The sequence below is a fragment of the Pyrgilauda ruficollis genome, unplaced genomic scaffold (assembly GCF_017590135.1).
Source record: "Pyrgilauda ruficollis isolate IOZ18807 unplaced genomic scaffold, ASM1759013v1 scaffold26, whole genome shotgun sequence".
NCBI lineage: Eukaryota > Metazoa > Chordata > Aves > Passeriformes > Passeridae > Pyrgilauda > Pyrgilauda ruficollis.
In genome coordinates, this window is record NW_024523933.1 from 3,167,053 (window position 1) to 3,194,481 (window position 27,429).

Sequence of the window (27,429 nt, forward strand, 5' to 3'; positions counted from 1 at the left end):
TGCCTCATCCTGTGAAACAGACCAAAGGATTGCACGTAGTTCAGAGGTTCATGTGTTCAGAAGCTACTGAGGTACTTGAAATACAGATTCTGCATTTTTGAAAGCTTGGCTCCCTGAAGTTCCCTTGTTGGATAGGGGAAACGGTGTTGGTTCCTGGTAAGTATCTAGTACCTGTCTTCTACCTTGTATTGCTTCAAGTTCTTACAGGAACTCTGGGTTTTCAGGTGACTCACATAAATCTCTACAGGCTGCTGAGTAGAGGAGCCCATGTTCCCTGCTTCTTGAGCCAGTGTCCCAGAAACAGCACTAATCAGTGAGTAGTGGGGAATATCTTCATGTTTTCGTCTGTCAGTCTTTTCAGGCATGTTAGACACATAGCAATTCCCAGATGTGTATCTGACTGGAGTAGTTTTCGAACTCTGGATTGCTTTTTTACAGGGACCAAAAGTGAAGGTTAAATACCTGTTTTTGGGAGGGAGATATTAGTTATGCTTCACTGAGGTGATGCCTCTTAGTTGGCTTAGGCATTCTTATCTATGGTAAAGAGAGGGTTTTGAATTCCCTTCTAATACTCCGTATTTTCTCCTGTGATCAGCTAAATGTTTCTGTTTTCCATGTAGGTCTCTGTATTGTACTCCCATGAGAGAGATTTTTCTTTTAAGTGTGGCTGCTGTGCAACCACACATATGCAGAATACACCAGGGAAGTGGTTTGGGTTTTCTGCTCTAAAGAAATTGTGTTGGCAGGAAATTATTTGCAGTACTGTGGATTGACAGTATTGTAAATGTTCCTCCAATGCTGGCTCGAAAGAGGATTTTTTCAGGCTTTGTAATTAGAACCCATATTCAAATGTCTGCATGTATGCAATATAATTTGTTTTAAGCTTGAGCTTAAAAAGTATTTTTGACTTTGCCTGGAGGGCTATACAGAAGTTAACTAATTGAGTGGATAAACAAGCCAGATGATGCCTCATATAATTTCGCATGTTTGGTCAGTAGTACTGTAGTACAACACTGATATATATGATTTGATTGTTTTCTGTCTTTATAGCAAAAAAAATACTGTTTACTTGTCTTGCTTAGAGTGAAAGAAAGTTCTTGTTCTGGCAAACTGAGCTCACTGAGTTTCATAATGGAATTCTGAAAATGGGAAGGTGTTTAAAATGTGCATGTATTTTGTTTGGTTTCTTGGAAACCCTTATACCTTAGCTAATATGAGAACAGAAGCACAAAAGGGGTCAAGCTGGAAGGGACCGTAGTGGGTCAATTGGTCCAACCTCCCTGCTGAGGCAGGGTTGTCCTATAACACGTTGCACAGGGTTGTGTCCATATGGCTTTCAAGTATCTCCGGTGGGGGAGACTCCACAACCTCTCTGGGCAACCTGTTCCCAGAGGAACAGGTCATCCACATGTCCTAGATATATCACATATGATGTTCTAGGTGTATCTGATTCCTCAGCTAGAGGACCTGTTCTTGAACTGTCCCTGTTCACACCAGTGTAATCCCTCACAACTAAAACAACATAACAAGGATCTCTACCCATTATTACCTTGTGTTCCAGCTGATGAACATTCCCAGTAATTTAAATAGCAAATTTCATCTTCCCTTTCAAAAACATGCTTCTGTGTGTGTTTAGGATTTTTTTACCTTATGTAGCTTAAATGAAGAATTAGTTTTAGGAAGGAATTGCTTTAAAGATGGTACAGAATCCTGTGGTTTTGCAGGGTGTGTGGTTCCTTTTGAGTGCTGCAGTTCTGTGGATGTTCACTTGTTCAGACTTTCATGTGAAATTTTACAGCAGTTCTTATTAAATACTGATTATTCACTGGAGTCAGTATGATGAATATTTTTATATTTTAATTACTTGCTCATATTTTCCTATTTGAGTTACTATTTTCATCTGTTTTAGCATTTTGATATCTCCAGGGATGTTATAAAAATAAAGTTAATTAATTTTTAAACCTTCAGTTCTGTTAGTAAATATTTAAAAGGTGCGAGCAGTCTCACTTGTTGCTGATTTTATTTTTGGAAGGAAAGGTTTTGGTTGCTTTCTTGCGTGGTCAGTTTGAAAGTCCTTTCTTTAACATATTAGAGTAGGTACTGTGTAACACAGTGCATTATCAGCAGTCTAGTTATTAAGAATTTATCAAAACCAAGGAAATAATATGCAAAAAGTTGGACTTCTAATAGCTGTAGACTTAAGATGACTGGGACAATTTATGGTTATTTTATTACAATATTCATTCCACCACCTTAATGCTTCAAGAAGTGAAATTTAAAGTGTTTATGTCTTTGATGTCAGCAATTGAAATGGATTTTTTGCCTTCTTTTCTCTTGGTTGTTGTTTTAGATGCCCCTGCTTTCCTTTTCATGGCTGAATCTCTTCCTTCCTTCAATGCATCTTCAGTATAAGTTACTCAGAGTAGAATTATCTATGTTTCTATTCAACTGCAAAGATTAGAAACTTTGTTTATAATGGGTACCTGATCATCTTCATCTGCAGGTAACTGGCATTGGGGCTTTAAGAAGAAGCTACAAATACTGTAAAATTCAGAGCTGAACAGCTGGGATTTTAAACTTAATGTAAAGGTCTTAACAGCATTGTCTCATCCATGAGTAGCAGAGTGGTGCCTATCATGCTAACCAGGACAGTCTCACATTCAGTTTGGAGCAAAATAAGTGTTCTAAAATGACTATCCATTGCACAGTTTTGGGATTTGACAAATTTTACATGAATTTACATACTTGCTTACATGTCTATAGCACTCACTTCCTACATACCTTTTTATGGTTTTGGCATTAGCACAAGACTTCGGTAAGTCAAATTTTGCTGTCTTTGTTAGTACGGTAAAGTGCACAATATGTACATTGATATTTCCATTTGAAACCTAATGAAAGCTGTTTTCTATATTTGATCCTAAACAGTGGATTTACTCGTAAGCCAAAAAAGTATCCATGATTTCCTGATGCTTAAACTAGAAAGTTTTATGTTAGTCACAGTGGGAGAAGTTTGTAGAATTGGGAATATTTTACATTGGTATCCCTAGAGATTTAGTATATATAGAGGTTAGTGTAGATAGAGCTTCTTGGCCCCATCCATCCTTCCATCCATCTTTCCCTGAGAACACATCCCTGAGAACACATGCTGTTTGAAAGGGGAGTTTGAAATCTGGTTGGCCATAATACTAATTAAATTCTTGGTGTGGGTTCTTGCTTTCAGAGTCGCGATAACTGTTGCCTTGTGCTCAGTGGGCCAGCTCACAGTGGTTATTGTAGAGGGTAATGAATGATGTTTATTTATGCTGTGTGCCTGACCACATCTGGGGGTGAGAACATGCTGGCAGCTAATTGGCCTGGCAAATGACCAGGCTGCTACAAAGCGGTACCTTGTCCTAGGCAGGAAAATGAAATCTCAGGCAACTGTCATCCCTTGCTCTTATTGATGGTTCCTGGTAGAAATGACAGACATTAGCTGTGGATGTGATACTGAGATTTACTCTTACTATATGGATTTCTTTCAGTGAATGCCTCTGATCAATTTGCTGTTATTAACACCTAGTGAATTAATCTCATCCCCAGGGACTCATGTAAATTGCTCGTTGGTAGAGTTATGTTCAACTGTGTTTGTTCTCTTTTTTGTCGTGAGACACTCGCATGCTTCACTTCAGAACTGATCACCTTAGTGAATGTTGAGGACAAGCAGTCCCGCTGGGAAGGTTGTGTTGTGTGCCTTGGTTGGCATTGAGCAATTTCCTGAAAGTGATGCCAATGCTGCCTTTAAAGATCTCAGAACTTTGGGTTTCTTTGAGCTTGAAGGAACTAGACTCACCAAAAATGGGAGAATTGCAATAATTCTTCAATGAGGGGACAGCAAAGAACACAGTTTGGATTTTTTTATGTTACTTATGTGTACTAAACTACCTTCTTCAGAGCCTGAGCCCTGCAGGTAATCCCTGTCCCCAGCAGACTGCTTTGTGCCTGGGCTGGAACCAGGCAGTTGTCTTCATTCCAAGCTCAGTAGCACTTGTTGAGTTTTAAAGGTTTTTACTGCTTGAAAATCCAGGATACATTTAAGTAGGTCAAAGCAAAAGGAATAGGAGGAGAAATGGCACTGTTTGGATTGGTGACAAACTGATTACTCCAAAAGTTGTGAGGCTGTGATTGACAACCTGCCAAGATATCCTTCCCATGGCTACTTGAAGTTGATGTTAGCAAGAAGGAGGAATAAAGCTAGTGTGTCCTGATAAATAATTTTGGTGGTAGGGAGGTTTGAAAACAGAAAACTTGAGTATTATTTGAATGGCTGTTAGTGTGTAAAATGACCAGATGAACAGTCCAAATACACCGCAGATTGTGGTATTAAGTAGCCATGTGATGGAGAATGGCTTTTGGGGGCTTTTCGACCCTTCTGGTTTGAAAATCAATTTGTGGCATCTGGCACTGCAAAGAACACCTGCTGAGCATTGAGGTTATGCCATTGATTTCAAAGCTAGGTGTATTTTCTCTTGTCTCACTATACATAACATCTGTGAGTAGAAAATAGATTCTATTTAAAAAAAAAAGCAATCCCATTGTATGTTTTTCATCTTTCCTTGTATCTGTATGAGTTCTCTGAAACTTATATATTTTAAAATTTTCCTTTTTTTAAAAAAAGATTTTATAACTAATATTTATTTATTTTTGGAAGAGAGTGTGAATGTTTTTTATTTTACTTTTTCAAGGTATGTAAAATAGGCAAAACAAAGGACAGTTATATTAATACTTTTACTGGGTGAGTAAGAAAATGTAAATTAAATAAATGTAAATGAAATAAGCCTTTAGCTTTATTTTTGCCAACTGTGAGTGCTTTATGATATTGCTTAGAAGACTAGATGCCTTGCAAGCTTTTTGTAAACAGTGTATAGAAAAAGGGGTGCCTTGTTCTGTTATTCCAGAAACAGTGGGGGGAAAAAAAATCATGCTTATGCAGTCAGGAATTTGGTGGTGTAAAAAGAGAAGGGAAAATATGGTAGCTTAAAAGCTTGCTATGGGATTACAGTTGTTTTTAGCACTTGATGGTTAAGCATCTTTTACTGCTCTGTTTCTGAACTCCCATAACTGATAATTTAGCTGCTAATTCAGTTGTGTGATGATTAATTGTCATGAACAATTCCTTGAAGAGCACTATAAATTTAATTTTCGCTTCTCTGCTAACTGTAGCAGTTTTTACTTCCTCTGTTATTTGTGTGTTGGTCACCCAGTGATGTCTGTGATGAATATATACCAAAAACGTGTACATGCAAAATATAGTCAATAGATATATTTGTTAGAAAACCTTTTAGAGCTCACTTTTACATGCAGAAAACTGTGCTGATCCTCTGATTCGCTGCTGAATTTTCACCATTTTTTTCCTCTTGTAATAAGTAAAAAATGTATGATGACCAGATTAAGATGAGATGATTTTTCTCTCTGACAGTACTGTTCTATTAATAACTGTAAATCTTGTTTTCTCCCCCTCCTCCCTCGCATCCATAACAGCTAGCCGATGGCGGAACCTCTTCTCTACGCCTGTCTCCTTGGCTTTTCCCTATAGTCCTGTTGCAAGACTCACCCCATATACCAATGGCTGTAACAGTCCCAGCTTCTCTAAAACTTCCAGTAAAGCAATACTAACACCCGAACGGACAGGTAATGCTTATCTTTTTATTGATTTACGGTGCTTACAAAAGTGCTTGATTTTATCTAATCCTGCTAGCATTTAACAGCAGTACTCTTTTTGGATGATTGTATGTGAACTCATATCTCAGAGGGAAATTGTAGTTTGGGGTTTTTTTTTTTGATGGCCTAAAATTTGGCTGTTAACTACAAGTGTTATGCAGCATGTTACGGGAGAGTGATGCTAGTAAGTACCACTAATGATTTACCCAGTAGAACAGTTGTGACTGTGTTAGCTTAAACAATCCCCACCTTTGTTGCTTATTTCTGCCCCATGGTGCCCCTTCCTTGTGTCCACAGAAACATATGTACATCTGTGTAATGAAATTGGCAGTGAGAATTCATAATAAAAGCTGGCAGAATCATGCCTGTTTTCAATCTGGTATTGTTGCTGGTGTTCAAGATTTATTTTATGTTTTCCACTATTTTTCAGGGAACACACAAGTAAGTTCTAGGAAAATAGAAAACTTTTGGTGGTCTGTAAATTGCAAGGATTTGCATTTTCCTTCTTCACTACAGATATCAGGAGTCAGTTTGTATCTGTGGCTTCTCTTAAACTGCAGTGGCAGTGGAGAAAACAATCTTCTGGGCGAGAGGCATTAACATTTTATTGCTGGCAGGAACAGACTTGGGCTGAGGATGGGCTCATGATCAGTGTCACACCCATCTGTATGCATTTCAGTGCTTGAAATCACTGCAGAAATCCCTATTTTAAGGGATATGGGCACTGTGAGTGAGAAACAGCTCCAGATGGAGCACCTGCTGTAGCTATCTGCATGTGAGTGAAACGTCTTCCCTATTCAATGGGATGAAGCCTAGTTCCTAAATAAACTCATGCTATTTGAGATACTCTCAGATACCTTGTCTAGCTTCCCTCTGCTGCTCCAAAAGAGCACAGCTGTTACTACCTCTGCAGAACCTCAGGGACTGCTGCAAAGTGCACATTTAAGAAAGCAAACACATTTGCTCCATGCAATCCTTCCAAAGCAAAGTAACCCCCTGCCTGTCCTTTTCTTTTGGAGATATTATTAAAAAATAGCTTAATTTAGGATGAATTTTAGGTGGCTGCTTTCAGCAGTGCTAGAGGATGCAAACACACCTGTGATACAAGCACAGCTGGTGAGCCATAGTCACAGCAGTTCTTGCCGTGCAGGCTGTGGGTCTCCGATGGTCCAGAGGACATTAGAAAATTATTTACTGTTTTAGTTGATGGGATTTTTCTTTAAAGTTGGACAACAACTAGCTCACATATAAACTAATTGCAAATTAGTTTATATTTTACTATAACACTCCAGGGAAAAGTAGAATCCAGAGCCTTTCAAAAAGGTAGCTCTGTGAAGGAAGCAAGGCTTTCTTTGTTGCATAATGTTCAACCTTAGTTGTTACTGTGATTGATTTATGTGATAATTATAGATAGTTTAAAAAAAGAATAGTGAAATTTAACTAAATGGCTCTGATGCAACGTTTGAGTAGTGAGCAGAAGTCAGTGACACATATCCACTTGTTTTGCAAAACAGAGTAGGGAGAATCACAGTCCCGTAAGAGAGATGCAAATGCAGATGGTGGTTAGACTACACTAATCTGAGCTGTATCAGAACTGTATTGGGTAAATTATTCATTGTCTGGGCTATGCAATGCTATTTTGGGAACAAGCTGAGGAATCCATGATCCATTCCTACACTTACTACTTCTCATGAATATCAAAGCTCTTTGCTAATTGTTAGGGAATTGAACTGCACTTCTGAAAGTTTTTATGTGCTATTCAGAAAATGTTTTAAGCTACTGTGATGTCAAGAGCAGATGATTCTGAATGAAGGTGGCCAGACATTTGTAGCCTAAAGTGTATGTTTTCTTACTTAGGGTACATTTCTAGGAGTTCCCCTTTGAGTCCACAGTCATCGATAGACAGTGAACTGAGCACTTCGGAGCTGGAAGATGATTCCATCTCCATGGGATACAAGCTGCAGGACCTCACTGATGTTCAGATCATGGCTCGTCTACAGGAGGAGAGTAGGTGGCACTTTTTTGGTTTTCGTAACAGTCTGAGGAAGACTTCCCATAACAGTTAAAACTGCTCCAGTCTGGTCTCAGTGAAGTAAATATTTTTGAAGTGGTATTGCCTCTTGAGCGGCAGGTGGAAGTACTCTTCACCTGCATGGAGAAGGTGTGCATGTTGTTGGGTTCATTTTAATCTGAACTGGTACTGGATCTTTCAAAATTTGATATTTATATTTTTCTGAATATTAAGTGAAATAATTTTATTTCTGGAGAGGGAAGATCCTAAAGCATTTTTCTCATGCATGCTGTAATGAGATAGGTAAAAATAAGCAGCTCTCTTGGCATTCTTTGCCTGCACTTCAATTTTCTTATATTTTTAGATGAGTTTTGAAATTAAATCCCACTTAAATACAGAATTGGGGCTTTTAAATTCAATATCTTGGTTTAAAACTAGTAATTATGCACAAATCTGAGCCTAGAGTATTCTTTGACATATAGTTTGGCTTAATAGTAATTTTTGTAAAATGTCTTTATTAATAAATAAAGGGCATTTGACTTAGAGGTTACTGAGACAACAAGTGGAGTATTTCTCCTGTGTCCTGTTAGTGCCAAGTGAGATATCAAGGAGGAAGTGATGAGATTAAAAGCAAGAGAAATTCACAGATGGGGCCTGAATGAAAATGCCAAGTAATAAGTGATTATTTAAAAAAAAAAAAAATAACATGAGCAGAAAAAAATTAGAGCTGTGATCTGGCTGAAGCCACCAGACTGGGCAGGCAGAGTGATCACCTGCCAGCAGGAGAGCTTGCTGAGTATCTGGTGGCATGCATGTTAAGCAGAGAAATTAACAAGTGTTCTAATTTCAAAAAGAAAAAAAGTTATGACTGTCAAGGATACAAAGGATTGCATTATTTAAATGACAGCTGTGCTCATCTCCTTCAGAGTGAGGTTTAAAAAATCTTCAGGTACGTAGCTCTTTAAGGAATCAGGGCATTGGCAGACTGGAAAGAAAAATGCTGGTTTCTCTGCAAATTTGTGTCATGTGAAATTGATTGTATATCTTCCTTGTAGTAGCAGCTGGTGGAGAATGTTTGAGCATGTGACAGTTGTTGACCACTTAATCCCGTGGAAAGTGGCCGTTCTATACGTGCACGCAGGCATGCTCTCTTCACAGCCACAAATAGAAATTCCCACTCGAGGAGAGGGAGAGGAAGCATATTAAAAAGTTTCCATTATGAAGCAAAGGCATCTGTTAAAAATTTAGGGCTTCTTGAAGGTCTAGGGAGGTTGTTACCTGCAGCTACTTCAGAGTTACTTGGCTCCTGGGAGTGCAGTGTTTTTTCCTTGGTTGCTGTGCATCTGGAGAAAGGAGGGATGTGCAAGGGATGTGAATGTTTCCTTCTCACTTGACCTGGAGCAAACAGGCTCTTACAGGGTAGTGCTTATTGTAAGATGGTTTTGAAAGCCTGGCATTCTGAGCTGTGTAAAATACAGTTGTGTTACTGCTAAGCCTTGTTCCATGAGACTGGATGCTATCAGGAACTAATTCTTGTTCAGGGAGGTTGGAGAGCCAGAAGATTTAGATGGGTTGTAGGTTTAAGAAATGTCATTGTAAACATTTTTGTTGCGCGAATACAAAAGTTCAATAGCAATAGCTTGGCAAACTAATGTCTGTGTAATTCCTCTAATTAAGAGTATTGAGAAGTTAAAAACTTAGTACTCATGTAGTCCTTATTGGCAGAGAAATATGTGCCTCCTGAGAGTGGTTCCTCTTAAGAAAGGCATCCAAGACACCTTTTGGAGACTCCTGTATTCTATTTTAGTATTTTATTTTAAAAAAGATTTCGAAGGAGAGAATTCAGGCTTAGATGCCTGAAAGATAGATCAGATGAATCTTACATCAGATCCTCAGCCTGATTACATTTTAAATTCAATTCTTGATGTAAAATTCTGTCTACTTACCTGTGTAGCTTTCAAGATTGAAGTGCATATTTAGAGTTAATCACTTAGCAGAAGCTGAATCATCCTCCTCTTGGAATTTACAGGCCTTAGGCAAGATTATGCTTCAACTTCAGCATCTGTGTCAAGGCACACTTCCAGTGTTTCTCTGCATGCGGGAAAAAAAGGGACATCCAGTGACCAGGAATATGATCGCTATAGTCTTGAGGATGAGGAAGAGTTTGACCACCTTCCACCTCCGCAGCCACGTCTGACTCGCTGCTCCCCCTTCCAAAGAGGGATTCCTCACTCACAGACTTTCTCCAGTATCCGGGACTGCAGGAGGAGCCCTACTTCCCCGCAATTCCCTACAAATACTTATCAGCAGCCCTTCTACTCTTCTCAAGCCCAAACTCCAGAGCAGCAACCAAATAGGATTAATGGAGGTGGGTTGCATGCTTTTCTGAGAAGTGGTCTTTTCTCTGCCAAGTGCCAGTGCCATTTTAAAGATGAATTGTACATAAATTGTGGCAAATAATTTAAGCCTGCATAAAAGATGAAGGGATGTTATTGTTAAGCAGTTTTCTACAAAATGTAATCTGTGACCTAATCATAAAAGTTGTTGCTTTAGTCTGTTTTAAAGTGCTGCAAAGATGACCCCAAGTGAAGAAAGAAACAGAAAGTAAAGAAGAGCATGTTTTAGCAGGCTAATAGTTGGCTAGAAGAACCTCTGGGGCTTTCAAGATTGATGTACGCATGTCCATTGTGGATGCAGTAAAATATAGATCTGCATTAATTTCCTTTCTTTTTCCTGAGTTTGCTGTTAATGCAGCTGTGCTGTGATGAATGCTTATAGCACTTTGCTTCTGTTCCAGGTCTGATAGAGCTGATTGTTAAAGTAGTTGGAGATAATGTCACTCCCAAACTATCCTGAGATATTGATGCTTTTTTGCACTGCATTTGAGATACATTCCAGAATATGGAAGATTTGTATCTTGGTGCTTACTCACTATTTAAGTTTTTCTCCATTGTTGCTGTTAACTTCTTTTCTTTCCTTATTATGATCACAATTTTTCTTCTTTCGTCTGCATTTTACTTTCCTATACCTTCAGTCTTTCCCCTAAGTTAATTCTAAACAATCCATTTCCAGCCAGGGTCTTGTTTGTAACATTGCAGGTTACAGCTCACCCTTGGGCAAGAAAATAAATGTGTTGTTCAAAACAACATATAGTTGCTATTTATGGTGCTACAGGTATGCATGTTGCTTTTTTGACAAACAAGACATGACAGGTTGGTGCCCAAACCACTTCTATTCAAAGTAAGCCATGGCATGGAAGTATCATTGACAAGTGGCAATACAGAAGGAGAGGTGATGTTAACAGAGGGTAGAGCAGTGTGGGTGTCTGTTGGTACAGCATTTGTGCCACATTAATTTTAATGTTACTTCTCTTGTTGGGGAGGTACAAGAGTGGGACAGCATTGCTGGGCTTGCAGAAATGTTGGGAGTTAGAAAGGAAGGCTTTAGGGCATTTTTGTTAAGGAATAAGAGAATGATTTGTTGCTGCCATGTTTTTATGTGGCTCCCAAATGTGTTTTGAATGATCTTTTTTTTTAATCTTCCATGTCAGTGGAACTTGAGCATTGGATTTCCTGCATGGAAAGGCATGGAAACCTTTAAGGTACTAGAAACATTAGACTCCTAGTTCATTAACTACGAAGTGTACAAATGTAAAAGACCACCTGGTTGATTTTTTCTCAAGAACTTTGAGCTGTTGGATAATGTGTTTGGCATAACCCAGAAGCTGGGCATGTGACTTCAGTTACCTGAAGGAATAACAAACAGTGCTATCATAGTCAGTACCACTGTCTTTAGGAGGGAACGATCTCCTCAGCTTCTACAGCTTCAGCCTCTAACACATGCGACTCTGATTGACGTAAGTGACAAATATTGATGGTGAGAAACATTTTGCTTTGACTGTGTTCTTTTGGCAGACAAGGAGATGAGGAGTCAAGTGTTCACTGTACTGAGGATGTCTGTGTAGTATTACATCTTCTTGTCAGCACTTACCATCTTGGCAACAATTTCATTGTCTCTCAAGAATTCCTACACACTGAAATGGAGGTAGACTGCAAAACAAGAATTTGTCTGAAGCTCTCTGTGATGGATGGTGTGTTCCACACTGTCAGTTTATGAGGGCAGTTGGGAAGGAAGGATATGGAAGATGGAAAAACTGAACCTTTAGTTTCTGCCTTCAGTATATGTGGAAAGCATGATCCGTAATTAATAATTAAGTCACCCGTGCCACATGCTGTGCTGTTCTTGGCCATTCCAACAGTCTTCCTAAATCTTTAGTCCTTTGTCTTCCCCCAAAGAGGTCACTTTTGTTCTTGTATGTGCAGTCAAGGGTCTGCCCTCTGCTTCATTTGGGCATTCACAGAGCTTCTCGTAAAAGAACAAGCAGCAAGTAACTGTTGAATTTTGACACTCAGTCTGAGGTAAAAACCCCAGTATTTAGCTTTGACACAGTATTTCTGCTAAACTAGTCTACATATTTAGCTTAATTACAATTTTTTGCCTTTAGGCAAATACTTTGAGGGATGCTGCCCTACTTGTTTTCGGTGGTCTTTGTTTGGCATGGTCCTTTAGGTGAGGTACTTAATTACCTGCATGTGAAAAATACGGTGAAGGTGTGATAAACCTGGAGAACTCTAATAATTCCTTTAGGAGTATAGTATTGTTTGCCTGATGAGAAGCACCTACATTTAAATGCTGGGATGTGGGTGCCCACCTCTGTATGAAGGGCCTAATTCAGCTGCTGGGATAGAGCTGCATGAGGTGCTTTGATGCACTCTGGCTTCAGCATCACCCTGTGTCAACGCTGTTTAGCTTCCATAAACAACCCGGGATCTGTGGGATGCTGTGAGGTACCTTCACATAGGCACTGACTTGTGCACCAGGTGTCTGATCTCTCACTATAACCAAAGGTCTGCTTGTTCTCCATCCACAGGGCTGCATTTTAGGTAGCAGATAAATGGCTTACAGTTTCTGGTGCTCTAGTGATCTTCTGCCTTTTCTGGGTGTGCGTATAGTCTCTTAGATGTATTCTAGCTATGTCTGAAGCTATACTTTAGTGAGCTCATATGTTGTTCTTGGCAATGTATTGTAGCAAAGTGCTGCCCCTGCTGTAATATTGACACTCTGCCCTGTTTTAAATTGCTGTACATCTATTTGAAGGTAAAATTACATACTTCTGGGCCATACCAAACCATGTTACCCCCACTCTCAGGTCCAGGTACTTTATTTCACCTTATTCCACTCATGTCTGAATGAATGGTGTCAATCACATTTACTGCCAGTCCCCAACAGCTTGCTGTCTTGGAAGGCTCCTGGTCAAACACTAGCATGAAGTGGCAGGTGTGTGCCAATCTTAATATGCTTAGATGTGAAATAGGTTGTAATGCGTTTAAGGTGTATGTGGGGCCACTTGTAGCATGAGCTGTAGGTGTGGTGTACTTGTTATTACCTTTTAAACAGCATTTTCATAGACAGTGTCTCTAGAGTGTGTATGTTATCTTAGCTTTTGAATAGGTTTTATTGCCAGTTCTGGCAAGAATATAGTAATGGATAAGCTTTGTCTGAAATCTGTCTGGTTTTGTTTTCCTCATGAAATTGAATTACACCCTCTTCCTAAATCAGCTGAATTTTCTGTAATGATGAATTACATCAGAAAAATTCCATTTGTGAACTTTTTAAGGTATTCCAATTTATGAGGATTTTCTAATTGGTTGGTGCGTCAGAAAATAGATAATTTAAAGAAAATGTGAGAGAGAATGTGAACAGCTTTTAAGTATCTATTTCAATTAACTGAAGTGAGTTTGTCTAGTTAGTGTGTATTTTATGCTTTAATAAAGTTTCTAATATGTTTGCAGTGGAAAGATTTATGCTTGTGTCTCTCTCCCCTTAGTCTAATTTGAAGAAGTTGCTGGTTAGCAACTTAAAACACTGCTAACTATTAATATCAAGAATACTTTATATATAATCATGTTCATAGAAGAAGTACCACCAAAATATGTAAAACCAAGCTGGTTTCTGCTTTATGTTGTCCATAAGTATACATTCTTTTTCTTACTTTGATGCAAAAGTAATTGCTTTCACTTCAACTTTTTAAAAATATATTTTATTTCTGTTTAGTAATTTTATTAATTAGCTGATAGTATTTTTGCCCTTTACACTTCTGATTTTCTGAAACCAGAAGTAATGGCTAATTATAGTGCTGTGAAATCATCCAGAGTAATCAAGATCCAGGATAGACAAGATACTGAAAATGGGATTCATTTTCTTGTGTTCAGGCCTGCTTTCCATCTCTTAAGATCACCTTGCTCACAACCTTTTGGCACCACTTATTTTATGTGCATTTTAAAGTGTCCATGTTTATAGTATGTGAAAATTGGAAGCTTTGTATTTTGGACAAATTATTTCAGGTAAAGGAGGAGTTTATTATAATACAGTAAGAAGGGATGGATGAAAAATATATGGTTCGTGGAGTAGCAATGCATTCAGTCTGGTTAATCTTAATGTATATTTTCTGTTTCCTTTTCACGTTGCTTTTTAAGTTTTTGGCTTGGCATATACCTTCATAAAAAAGCCACAGATACCATCCTCTTGAAAAAATTTGCTTTTCCAGAAATTACTAGTTATGAGTAACTTTCTCGCCTACACTTCAAAAATATTATGGACATCATTGGCAGTTGCCTCATTTTGAGAGCTGCAGTTGTGCTTTCTGTTTGTTGCTGCAACTGTGGTTTCTGTTTGTTGTTTGGGTTTTTTAAGCAAACTCCAGGCAGACACAGAAGAGCAGCAGTGCATAGTGTTTAGATATGGGTTCAGCATAGACTTATGAGGTGTTCTCTGCTCATAACCTCTTTTGCTTGGTAAGAAAGGAAAAATTCTTTCTAGGAAATTGTTGCAGACTTCATTACAGAAAAGGAGTAAAATAATATTATTTTGCTGCCTTTGAATTATATTGAGGACAGTGATCAGTGGGAGAACTCATGGAAGGCTAATGGAAAAATCTTTAACTGGCTATAACTATCTGTGGTGGGAGACATATGCATGTAAAACCAGTATGGGATGAAGTAATAATTCTGAATAAAATGTAGGTATTGACATTTATTGAGAATGACATCACTCACTTAACTGAAGGAATTGCTTTAATCTGTATTTGTGCTTTTACACACTGATGTCTCTGTTGTATCAGCTTGTGATTCCACAGACCATTAAAAAGACCCTGGTATATTTGGGGTGTTACAGATGTTATAACTGTGACAAATATAATGCACATACTCATCTCAGGTCTTCAGAGATGAGGAAGAGAAATTAATCCCATAAAGTTGTAATAGAGTCTACAAGAAAAGTTGTTATAAAGTCTACAAGTTTGTAAAGGATTTCAGAACACAGTCTGAATGTCTACATAATGTAGAATATAATATTTAAAACTGAGAGGCATGTTTTTTTTCCTTATGGTTTTACCCCTCCCTGTTTGTGCATACAATACACATAAGGCAGAATTGAATTTGCAAGATTTGTGTGAAAGATTTAAGTATGTGTGAGAAACTGCTAAGGTAGCTCCGACATTGATACAGATTTCTCTGAGACACGAATAATTCTGATTCTGATACATTTCTGTGCTTTTGGTGAGGTTTGGGAGTCCTTTTGTTCAAACAAAACATTGACAACACAGAGAATAACTGAAGGAATAAATGTGTTTTAAGAGACTTCACTGTAGAGTCAACTTAAGCCCTCTGTGCAAGGAGAACTTCACTGGATGAGGCATTTTGGCAGATAGAAGATGATACTGACCAAGGACTGCTACAGAAGTCCCCATCTGGCAGCCCACCAAGAGTGCACCTCTTCTGGAGCAGCTTTGCTCCAAGGACAAGGTCTGTTTGCGTGCTACCTGGAATTAATCTTTGGCCAGTGATAGTATTAGGTCAGGGAAGGGAAAAGAAGAGCAGCAGTGGAATGGGGACAGCCACCAGCGGTGCGGGGATCAGAAGACAGAAAGCAGGTGCTGCCTGTTCTGGTGTCCTGCCAGAAAGAAGCTGGGCCACTGATCCTGAGCTGACTTCAGAGAAGAAATAGCATCAGGGAAAGGACTTCTGGCAAAAAATCAGAACTGAGGCAGCTGGGTGAGAGGCGAGCTGTTGTCTTCACTGTAATTTTGTGGAATGTTTGACAAAGAAGGGGCACTTTTTCCTGCTTTTTGACCTGCTTCTAGTAGTAGTGAATACGATCTGTGCTATGGGGTGGCCTTTTCATGTACATTTTCAGTTGAGGGCATAGGATCTGTATTTCACAGTTCCCAGCTTTTCTTGTGCTGTAGAGGCAATAGGCTAATTCAGCATGGATGCCACATATGGGGAAAATTGTAAACATGCAGTGGGCAGTTCTACTGCAGATATGTGAAAGGGCAACGTATGCTGCCTAAAGAAAGCTCATGAAGTGACAAGCACGTGTGTATATGCATGAATTATTCTTAGAAAGTGGTGAGAGCCAGAAACCAATTATTAACTCCCCTTGCAGGACCTGTTCTTGAATTTTCTTCACATGTACAAACACCTCAACAATACAGTGTCTGTAGGTCATAATATTTTATCTCAAAGAAGGCTGGGAAAGGCGAAGACACACCTGTGATGCTCTGTATGGCTGCATTCTACCTAAACATCATAATTTTTTCAGCCTAAGTTATAGTTGAAACTCAGTAGTGGGTCACAGTAATAACTATGGATGCTCTTGGAGATCATCAACTCCAGTCACTGACTGGTGACCACCTTGCCAACTAGACCATGGCACCAAGTGCCGCGTCAAGTCATTTCTTGAACAGGTGTATGTCCTTTGAAGTCCCTTACTGGTGTTACTATCCACTTCTTTCTAAAAAAACAACTGCAAGCAATTGATGAGTTTTTTTAGGTTTCTCACTGAACTAAATTAGTGCAGAAGAGGTAGCAGAAACTGTAGCAAATTCCAGTGTTCATCACAAACAGGATGTTTGAGCAAATTTATTCTCAACTGAGAATACATCTCTATTCCTTCTCCTCTCTGTTAATTTTCTCATCAGTCTTAAGACAGCAAAGATCTGAAAAGAAAAGCGGCTTGGAAAAATATTTTTGTTCTCTTCTCATAAATTTTCAGCAAGTTCATATCTATTCACATCTCAGTGGCCTGAAATAATATTAAAATCACATAATTCCCACCTTCTGCTTCCACATATTAAGCTCACAAGAGCCATCGTTTCATTTACAAACAAAATGTCTGTAAGACTGTTTCTACTGTTCTTAGGAGGGAAGCAGGTGACAGAGCAAACTTCAAGAAGGAGATAAAAGCAGATGCATCATCCATGAAGATGAAAGCTGCAAAATGCCATCAAGGCGAACATTTCTGGGTTTTCTCCAAACACAAAACTGACCCGCTGTTTTCATTGCTTTTCAGGGCCATTTATCTCAGCAGACACAAGGACCCATCAAAGAAGTAACACAGCTGCTTGATGGATGAGAATTTGCAGGTGCAGCAGGAATCTGCTGCCTGAGGACTGAATGAATCAGCAGCAGAGCAAACTGCTGGAACAAGAAGGGACTAATGAACAGGAGGCAAAAGACGTGGCCACCCAAGACATGGAGGAAATCCAAGCTACTTCCGTACCTGTTTTTCTGCTATTGTAGCTGCATCCACTGGACAGTTCAAGGCACAAATAATGCCTGGGATGGCTGATGCAGTCTCAGAGGAAAAGAGCATGTAGAGTCCAAAGAATTCTGCTATACAACGTGATACTTAAAAAGCTATTTTATGCAGTGCCGTCTTCCTTACCGCTATCCTGCTGCTCAAACCTTTCTTTGCCAAGTTCTGTAATGTTGAATTAGGATTTCAGGAGCTAGGACTTCGAAAGGGTAGGCTAGGACTCCGGAATTAACTGTAGCTACAGACATCCGATATTCATGATTTTTTTTGCCGCTCTTGCTCAAGGATTGCATCATAGGGTGACAGTTCCCTCTTCAGTTTGCAAAATTCTTGAATATTTTAGAAATAGATACATACAGTAGCTGCATGGGTGCTATTGTTTGCATCCCAGGACAGTTTTTGAAGCCTTATAAATGTTTTATCATTGTTACATCACTGATATTAATACTTACTACCTTGGCTGCACCACAGTGGTAACCCCCTTGCTAGTGTTCACTTCTGTACCTTTGACAGTTTGTCTGCCATTGTCAGTAGTGAGTCACTGAAGCACAATTCTAACTCGTTTGTGAAAGATTGTCCGTACTGTAGTTCTTTATTAGGATTTGACTGTACTCTGGATTCCAGGGATTCAAACCTTACATTAACTTTTCCTGCTGGAGATACAGCCTTTCTGTGACATAGACTGCTGGAGTTACATATATTGAAGTGTCACATATATTGAAGGCATCAGATATATTGAAGTTACTGTCAGTGACTCCTAATTACTTGTATAGATAGAACTGTTCTGTCACATCTTACTACTTTTCACTTGTTAGCAGCTTTAAGGATTAGAGGAGCTAATGATGGTGCTAAATAGGTTGCATATTTATGTGGACTGATCAACAGAGATTTCTAAATAAATCTGCTGTTTCTGTGAACTGTACTTGCCCTGCAAGAGGCAGGAGGTCGACCCATGGCCAGCAGTTCCAAGCAGTGTGCTGTGTTGTTCCTACGCATAAAACCAAAGCATCAGTCTGGAAATGCCCTGCTGTCTATAGCCTTGTAGCTGCTGTGACAAGACAAGCACACCCCTGCTTTCTGTTGCAGTGTAAGAAGTGTAAGTCTTTGTGTCATCTGCCAGCCTTTGGCACCTATGTGGAACAGGAGCTGGTGATCTCTGTGCTGGCCATGCTGTGAGGGGAGACGTAGCCACCTCGGCAGGGCACAGACTTGTGCTTCTGAACCTGGCCAAGAGGCAAACCTTGGGATGTTGTCAATGACAATTGAATAAATGCCCACTGTTTTCCCACAGCAGTGCTTTACTGGAGTCTGTCATGTCACAAGACCGGGTCCTTCAGTCTGTGCCTTCATCCCAGTCCCTTCTGATTGCGTATAACTGAGTCATCTCCCTTTGGTCTGATGGCAGAAGAGACCAGAAGAGTTTTCCTTTAGATTACCTCCTGGTGTTGTGGTTGGGAAGCTACCTTGAGATGTCAGGAAGGTTTCAGTTTCTCTCTTCAAATGAACTGGTGTGAATGGGATTGAAGATGTCTTCTGACCTCTTAGACACTTGCCTTAGCTGTTGTACCTGCCCCAAAAACATCGGGGCATTTACAGCTTTCTTTTTGTGAAAAGACCTACAAAAACAGCTCTGAAAATGCCTACCAAGTCAGGTACCACAAGTGAGGTAGGAGGGAGAAGCACCAGATGTAAAAATTCTTATATCATCCCAGGGCTCCAAGCAACTGAACTGCATCAAGACTTAACAGTTCTTGCATGTGGCTGCCTGCAGAAACTTAACAAGGTTAGATTCTGAATGGAGTTATTTAGTGGCACCTGAAAGCAAGACTTCTCGCCTGTCTTTACACATCCACAGAGTACATAGCTGTATCTGACTGCCAGTGCAGACTTGCTTTTGTATTCACTGTGAAGAAACAGGCACATTTAGGGCATGGTTCACCTGACCTACTTTACACATCTATGTGAAACTCATCATTATTTATTGTTTAAATCCTTGCAGTTCTGCAAATGTACTGCCTATTGGTGTTTTTAAAATTACTTGAGAATAATCATGCTGTTAAAATAGACATAATGGTTCAGTTTGAAGGCTGTCAATAACATATTAATATTCTTCTTGTAGAGCAAAGCCTCTCTTTTTGTTGAAATAGTTTGTTATAATTCTGATTTCCTGATTTTCCACAGAGCTGATGCTGAGGCTGCTTGTGTTTGTTGGAAGTTCTGACCTAACCGTGGATGTTGTCTTCTTTTGCTGCAGACAAACTCCGCAGAAGCATGCCTAACCTCGCTCGGATGCCAAGCACCCCCACCATCAGCAGTACTGCTGGCTTTGCTGGTTCTCCTGTCACTGTGAGGAATAGTCAGAGCTTTGACTCCAATTTACATGGAGCCAGTAATGGGATTTCGAGGATGCAGTCATGTAGTAAGTACCTGTGTTCTTTGGCTGAGCACAAGTATCGATGTTTTTGCAGGACCTAGGACAAGGGAATAGATGAATCTGACTCCATATTTCTTAGAAGGGTGATTTATTATATTTTTATGTTACATTACATTACTTTACATTACATTATATTATATTATAAAGTGCTATACTAAACTATGGAGAGAAAGGATACATCAGAAGGCTAGGAAAGGAATGAATAATAAGAACTCGTGACTGCTCAGAGCCTTGACACAGCTGGACCATGATTGGTCATCAAGTAAAAACAATTCACATGAGACCAATGTAAGATGCACCTGTTGGTAAACCATCTCCAGACCACATTCCACAGCCATCAGATAGTTATTGTTTACATTTCTTTGCTGAGGCTTCTGATCTTCTCAGGAGAAAATCCTTGGAAAAGGATTTTCATAAAATATCACAGTGACACACAAGAGCTGGAGAAAATGGTAGAATACACGTCCTGGCCACTGATCCTTTGTTCCATGCAAAATTAAAAGCAAACTGTTCTTTTGCCAAGGTTTTAATGTACCCCAGGATTTTCAAAGTTTCTGTTTTGGAAAGCAAATTCTGCCAGTCTTGTTACCGGAAGTTTCTTCACTTTTTTTTATTTTCCCCATCTTGTACCAGCATTAAAACTGAAATAATAATAAATAATAATATTGTGGAAACACCAAAAGTGCAATTAATTCATGTAAGCTCACATTTTTAGTTTTGATACTACAATTGAAAACTGGTTTTCTTGGTAATTTATACAGTGCTGGTTGTACAGTACACTGTATAAATGCGTCTTGAAATACATGACCTCTCTACTGCTGAAGTTGAGCCACTTTCTTCTGAGGAAATGCAGCAAAAAGAGGGTTATATTCTCAAGTATAATATACTTGTTGATGGAGGAATTAAAATTTCTCTGTAATTGGTTTAATTTAGGTAACTTCTTGATGGTGGGGGGTGAAGGAAGTATTGGTCTAGTAGATGAATTATTAATGTAGAATGTGAGCAATTCCTGTGAGATTTTGGAGGGAGAGGTTGGCAAAAATCTTCTCCTGTAGGTGTTTTCTTTCAAATTTGAGCACAATTTATAAATGTTTTCAAAACAATTAAATTACTTCTTTTCTGGAAAATATTGTTGACTGATGGGTTATTTTGTTGTATTTTTTCCTGCTTGAATATGAGAATGGAAATAGTTCAGGTTCCCACATGGATTTTCATGGTCATGCACTGAGAGTTTAATTTTGTTTATTACTTTAGAAATACATATTTATTTGTGTGTTCATGCTCTTACATATGTGAGTGTATAAAATTCCATCTTTCTGAAATACTTTTTTTAAAAAAACATTCATACTAAGTGGCTGTGCTGGGGTATTTTAGGAGTTATGTTGTGATACGAGTTCCATAACAATACACTGGTAGTATAGTTTAATTGAATCACTCCCCTGCAATTTTTCCTGTGTCTTTAAAGGGTTTAAAGATGTCCTTTTTTCAAAGACTTGAAAAAGGATTGCTCCAAATGTAGTGTCTTAATTTATATGCTTCAGGCTGTTGACAGTTTGCTTTTGGAATATTGAAAGTGAAGCCTTCCAAATGTACACCAGAGGGCAGGATTGGGTAGAAAAATCTGTATATAAAGCTTCTGGAGCTCATAGCCTTGATTTAAAATGATAGTTTACATAACATCAGCTGTGGAATATGCTGTTACATTCAAGACCTTTTATAGCCTTTTTATTGTTTTTCTGCATAAAGCTTAAACTTCTGTAATGCTTCATAATACTTTAATGCAATGTTGCTTGAACAAGATGTGGTTGTTGCATGCCACCTCACAGAAATCAAAACCACCTAACAGTGACTAATTTATATCTTCAGCAGTTTCTCCTGTTTAAAGCTCTAAGTGCGTAGGTGGATTTAGTGTGCTTATCATGGCTAATTTAATCTCTTTGAGGGGAGAAAGAAGGATGAATATGGACTGGGATTTTTTTTCAGGACGGGGGTGGAACAGGATATTTTAGTTCAGTGCAGTGTTACTGGATACAGTATTGGATTTAAGAGGTTTTTCAGCAGTTTGTAATCAGCAAGTAAATTGTATAATGATGTGTTAGTCCTTATTCAGATCTCTCTTGAAATGAGCATTACTACCTGATCTTATTTGTTGCATACTGACCTTCTTGCTTTGTTTTCTACCACTCTTCACAGTTCCATCACCAGGACAGCTTCAACACCGAGTTCACAGTGTGGGACATTTTCCAGTGTCTGTCAGACAGCCTCTCAAAGCTACTGCCTATGTAAGCCCAACTGTACAAGGGAGTAGTAACAGTAGCAGTATTCCAGTGTCCAGCAACTCGCAGCTGTATTCCAACACTGGGATCCCAATGCCAAACAAGACTGCTGGTCAAGGCATCGTAGGGCGCAGTGCTCTTCCAAGACCATCGCTGGCCGTCAATGGGAGTGGCATTCCCAGAAGTAAAATTGCACAGCCAGTTCGAAGGTGAGAGTTAAACAGGCCTCAGTCTCTGTGTGGTTGATTTAGGCTTAGGCTTAAATTGTGTAAATTTTTTATCTCCTGAATATGGAACTGTAAAACATAAGCTTCTGTCTCCCAGTGCTGAGTCACTGAATGGGTGAAGATCACTTGGCAGAAATCGTGATGGACAATGCATGCTGGTAGCCCCTAGTAAACTCTGATGATGGATAGTGTGTAATCACATGTAAACAGGAATGGATTGCCACCTGTCAGTAAGAAATCCAAAGAAACACAAACCTCATACCATTAACTGATGTGGCTTACCTTCTTCCTGCCTTGTGACTACTGCTATTTCAGTGTCATGGCATGAGCAAATCTTAGAATTATCTTAGAATTCATCTTAGAACAAATCCCTGTTGTTGTAAATGGCAGTAGTCTGTAAAAATGCAAATTGTGCCATTACAGCATTGTGAAGAAGGAAATACCCTGGATAGTATGGTCATGGGTTGAACCAACATATTTTCGATTCCAGCTGGGAGACAATAGGCGCACAGGGAATCCTGGAATATCACATGGTTGCAATAAGCTGTACTGTTAAGCAAATGCAAATTTTGCGTGCAAAAAAAGTGAGAGAAATTAATCTTCAAATTAATTATTTTTAGGTCAAGCAATAAAATAGCCTTGATGAAAGATGTGTTTTAATCACCTTATCATAGCTGGGAGTTAAACTCTTATCTGCATGTTCTGTAATTAATAGGAATTCAGTCTTTTCAAGGAAAAACTTCTCTCAACTTGTGTTAACTCCTCCAGCTATTTCTTTGCATTGCATACATCCCTCCTCTTGTGAGGGCCTGCTGTGTGACCACTTCATTTTCTGTTGGATGAGCTGTCACTGTTTAGCTCTCATCATTTTTGTACATTTCAGTACATACTGGCTAGATCCAGAATAAGTTCAATTGTTCACATTCTCTCTTTGGTTGAGTTATTTGGGGATTACACTGATGTGACTAACAACAGATTTTGACCAACTGTGGTGAAACTTTGATAAAGAGCCGTCAGGTTTCTTCTTTGATGAAGACTGTACCATGAGATTTCTATTATAACCTTCTTTGCTCTCAGCAGGAAGCTCTCTCAGTTAGACTTCTTTATAGCTGAGGGTTTTCTTTCCTTTTTTCTTTTTCCTTTCCTCTACTTCATGTTCTTCTGCAGAGCTCTTAAATCTTTCATAGCAACATGTGAGCAAGCCTTTCTGGGTCATGAAGACCAGTCCTTTGCTATTTTCTAACTTCTCATACAACAGACAATATTAAAGAAAAACAAAATTAAGAGGTTTTGGTGGGAGACTGAGACACTCTACTCTCAGACGGTAGTTTTTATCAGAAGGTGATTCAAATCAGTAACAAAGCTATTTATAGTCCAGGAAGTCTGGGCTCCTGTCTCCTTTCCTTCAAATGTGCCTTAGCTTCATCCTGTGTTGCCATAGAGCCAAAACAGTGATCAGTGAAGATGAATGGTCTTTGCACTGTGGGAGTGTGGAGTTCATAGGACTCGAAACAAACAGGTAGACTGAATGTCAGCCTGCAGTTCTTCAACGCCCTTATTCCATTTTATAGATCCATTTGGAAAAACACAAGCAGTTTCAGTTCATACAGACTTGTCTTGGAATTCAGTTGTCATTTTTTTTCACTGTGGTATTTTCTAATTTATGGTATTTCTGATTATCAGTTTAAGAGTCTTCTTTCAAACTTAAATAGTGTTTGTAGTCATGACTTGATTAAAAATAGAACAGGTCTTTTGTTTTTTTAAATAAATCAGATGTTTAGGGAGAAGTGCACACTCAGAGCAAATCTGTCTTCCTAACTTTGGCCAGACTGTTAAGTAGCCAAGTTACTGGTATTTTAGAAAATTAAAATGGGTTCTTAGCAACATTATATTGGGGTTGCATTAGGGAACTTTAGTATTTACTGCATAGAATAAAACACTGGATGAGGGAGTGCTTTTAATAATTTGTAATAAAAAATTATAATGGACGAGAAAAATAACTAAATATTAACTGGTTTTCTCCTTACCATCAGTGATTCAAGCAGTGTAAAGAAATTGTGATAGTGCAATCCGTCTCTTCTTATACTTAAAATTCAGACAGCACCTTTTTTTATTTGCTCCTGTTGAGTGGATCCACACAACCCTCATCCCTTTCCAGCTCCAGTTGAGAGGCTTCTTGCAGACCCCACCTTCCAGTTCCCTATGTTTTAACCTTATGCAGTGTGAAGGGAAGTGGGGGCAGCTGCTCTTGGGGCAGGGTGAGCAGGCATCTGAGTGGGACAGCTGGGCTGCCCTGCAGTGCCCAGCCTAGAGCAGCACTGATGGTGAGCAGGGTCTGCCAACACTCCCAGTTTCCAGACAAGGCCACAGTGATGAGACAGGTTCCAGCTAAAGTCAGGATGTCAGTCAGCAGCTCAGGGTCTGGATCATGCCAGATACCAGGCACAAGCGTGGCAGGAATGTAAGCATACCCGTGGAGCCAGGGCTTGCTTATTCCTGCTGCCTTGTACTGGAGCCAGTTGCTGCTATCCAGCTGGTGATGGAAAAATAGAAATGCACTATGGCCCCTCCAAAACTCTGTTGTCTCAAACAACATGATGTCATACTGACAGCTTGTGCTTGTTTGAAATGGTTTTTCTCTGCTGGCACTTTTTTCTGTCAGTGCCCTGTAGCAGAGATTCACCTCTAGATACGTAGCAGTATTCTTACAATTATTTTTAAGTTAGCTAATTATTATTTTTTTTTTTTTCCTCTTTGGTCTGGGTTTTTTTTTTGGAGATTATTAAACATACTTTCTTTTTTCTCTGGAAATGAAAGCAGCAGTTGCAGAAAACAGAGGCAGATTATGTTCTTAGTTTCAAGTAACTGGATTTACATCAAAGATAAATGATGCTGCACTGAAGCGGACCTGCTCAAAAGCAGTTTGGCTGAATCTAACTTTAACCAAGTGTTTTTACTTAGGTGCCTTGTTTTTGCTACTAGAAAAGCAGTTGTAGCAGAGAGTTGAAGCTGCTCTGTTGACTGACTTAGCGACTGCCTGCTTTACAAGATATCTCTGCCTTGTAACAGCAAAAAAGCATTTGGAAGGGAGAGGAGGCATCAGTAACTTACAACAAAAGCAGAATAGTGTGAAAACAAGGCTTGAGGTCTGCTTTTATATGAAATAGTTCCACAAAATTGAAACATATTTTTTTCAGCAAATTGGGGTGTGACAAAATTATAGTTGTGGCAAATTAAGTACAGAGCCTTCTGTGTTGCTAGTACTTAGATCAAGTCAGATGGTTATTTTTTCTTTTTTTTAGTTACCTGCCAAACCTGGAGGGTTTGGAAGATGGTCAGGAAGTGTTTTAGAAGTCCTCATTGATGAGTGAGAGATGCAGCCCAGGTGTGAGGGTGGGGACCCAGGGGATGAGGAGTTCCCATCAGGAGTTTTAGTACTGGAACTGGTAGCTCTGGAAACACATCCTCACATGTCTTGTGACAGATAAAAGAGGGAGCAGAAATTGGTGGAGTTCTCCAGCCGATAAAATTCTTTGCTGCTTGCATGGTATTTTTATAAGCTGCTGTTTTTTCATGAGCATGCTGAGCACAATAGCTTTTTGGAAAGTGTTTCCCATTACCTCTCTGCTGCCCATAGTGACAAAAATACGTTTTTACTGTCTTTAGCCCTGAAAAACCAAATCTTGCCATTTAGAGGCATCTCATTCATGACTACAGTTATTCACTCAATTACTTTTTACAAATCTTTCATGCTTTTCTCATTGGAAGTGGCCTTAATTTCACCATAGATCTTTATATGTGCGTTAATATGTAGCCAGAAATGCACCAGAGGGATGTCTCTAAGCAAGCCCCAAAGCCATGGTTACTGCAGAAGTAAATGTCTTTTACCTTGATCTTTCACAGGAAATATGACGTCCTTTTCCTTTTTTCCCCCCTTGTCATTCGTTTAATACAGTTTTCTTCAGCCTCCAAAGCCACTGTCATCACTGAGCACGATACGAGATGGGAACTGGAGAGACGGCTGCTATTGATGAAGGATGCCCCGCGACAGTGGAAAACACATGATGTGTTTCATTACCCAGCTGGCTGGGTAACAATGATTTGGAAAAGGAGGGTCATACAGTATTATTTTCCCCAGGATCTTAATGTGTAACCATCTAAAATGCCATGTCATTTTTAAAAAATGAACATCTTATCAAATACTAAATATTGCACTTAATCAGTTACCTGAAGAGCTGCATTGTTATCAGACTAACAATGGCAGTGTTGACATTTGGAACTGAAGAAAGTATTATATGTGTGCAAAATACAAGAATATTTCCTTGGAACGAACTAGGATATTTTGTTTTTGGGCAGCTTTGCCATACTGAAGTTCTGAGATAATTTATTCAGTGTAAAGGCATCACACAATTTATTTTGAATTTTGGGGTACTTATGTATGTGCTTGAATTTTTTTCTAGTGTTTTCAGTACATTTTATTTTGTATACTTAAGTTCATTTAAACTTGCCTGAACCTTGAACTACAGAGAGATAATTTAACTTTTTCTGTGCCATAAATAATATTTTTGGGGTAATGTACTTTTTTAGTGCTAGAAACATATCTTACAAAATCTTACCAATTGGCAATACAAAGCAGTATATTTATGTTGCAGAAGCACAAAAAAGGTAGCATTCACTGGAAATTGCCACCCAGCTGGGTCAGCATGGTTTTGTTGGTCTATCACCATTTGTTGAATTGTTAATTTATTGTCACAGTGTTTTGTATTTAAATGGCAGCATAAATCACATTGCACTTACAAAGGTACAGTGATCTCTAAAACTACTGCTGATTTTCAGTACTTTATTACAAAGAATAAAATTGTAATGTTTTATTAACAGTTGCTTATGGAAAATGAGTTTTAATGCAAATAAATCTTTTTGATAGATCTTTTACAAAATCCAGTTGCACTAATCAATGCTTTCTTATAATGGCATATGACTTAATATTTGATTACAACTGTGTATACTGCTGTTTTGGAATGTTTCAGGAAATAAAGAATCTATTTCAGCAATAATGCTCTTCTTCAGTGTGCAATGTAAACATTATGAGAATTTGGCTACTCACATCTACTTAGCTCCATACGTTTT

General features: G+C 38.9%; 1 protein-coding gene across 3 annotated transcripts in view; it reads left to right on the forward strand.

Moving 5' to 3' along the window:
* SLAIN1 (SLAIN motif family member 1) overlaps positions 1-26,343 on the forward strand; it is a 47,513-nt gene extending 21,170 nt beyond the window's left edge. Inside the window, exons 3-8 of one of the 3 annotated variants that reach the window (XM_041471255.1) lie at positions 5,518-5,667; positions 7,555-7,704; positions 9,738-10,076; positions 19,620-19,784; positions 21,993-22,284; positions 26,258-26,343. In XM_041471255.1, coding sequence (XP_041327189.1) covers positions 5,518-5,667; positions 7,555-7,704; positions 9,738-10,076; positions 19,620-19,784; positions 21,993-22,284; positions 26,258-26,333 — 1,172 coding nt within the window. In that variant the 3' untranslated portion in view covers positions 26,334-26,343. Of the gene's footprint in view, positions 1-5,517; positions 5,668-7,554; positions 7,705-9,737; positions 10,077-19,619; positions 19,785-21,992; positions 22,285-26,257 lie in introns of those variants that run through there. The other 2 variants (XM_041471256.1, XM_041471257.1) reach the window with 2 other exon arrangements.
* The last annotated feature ends 1,086 nt before the right edge of the window (positions 26,344-27,429 follow it).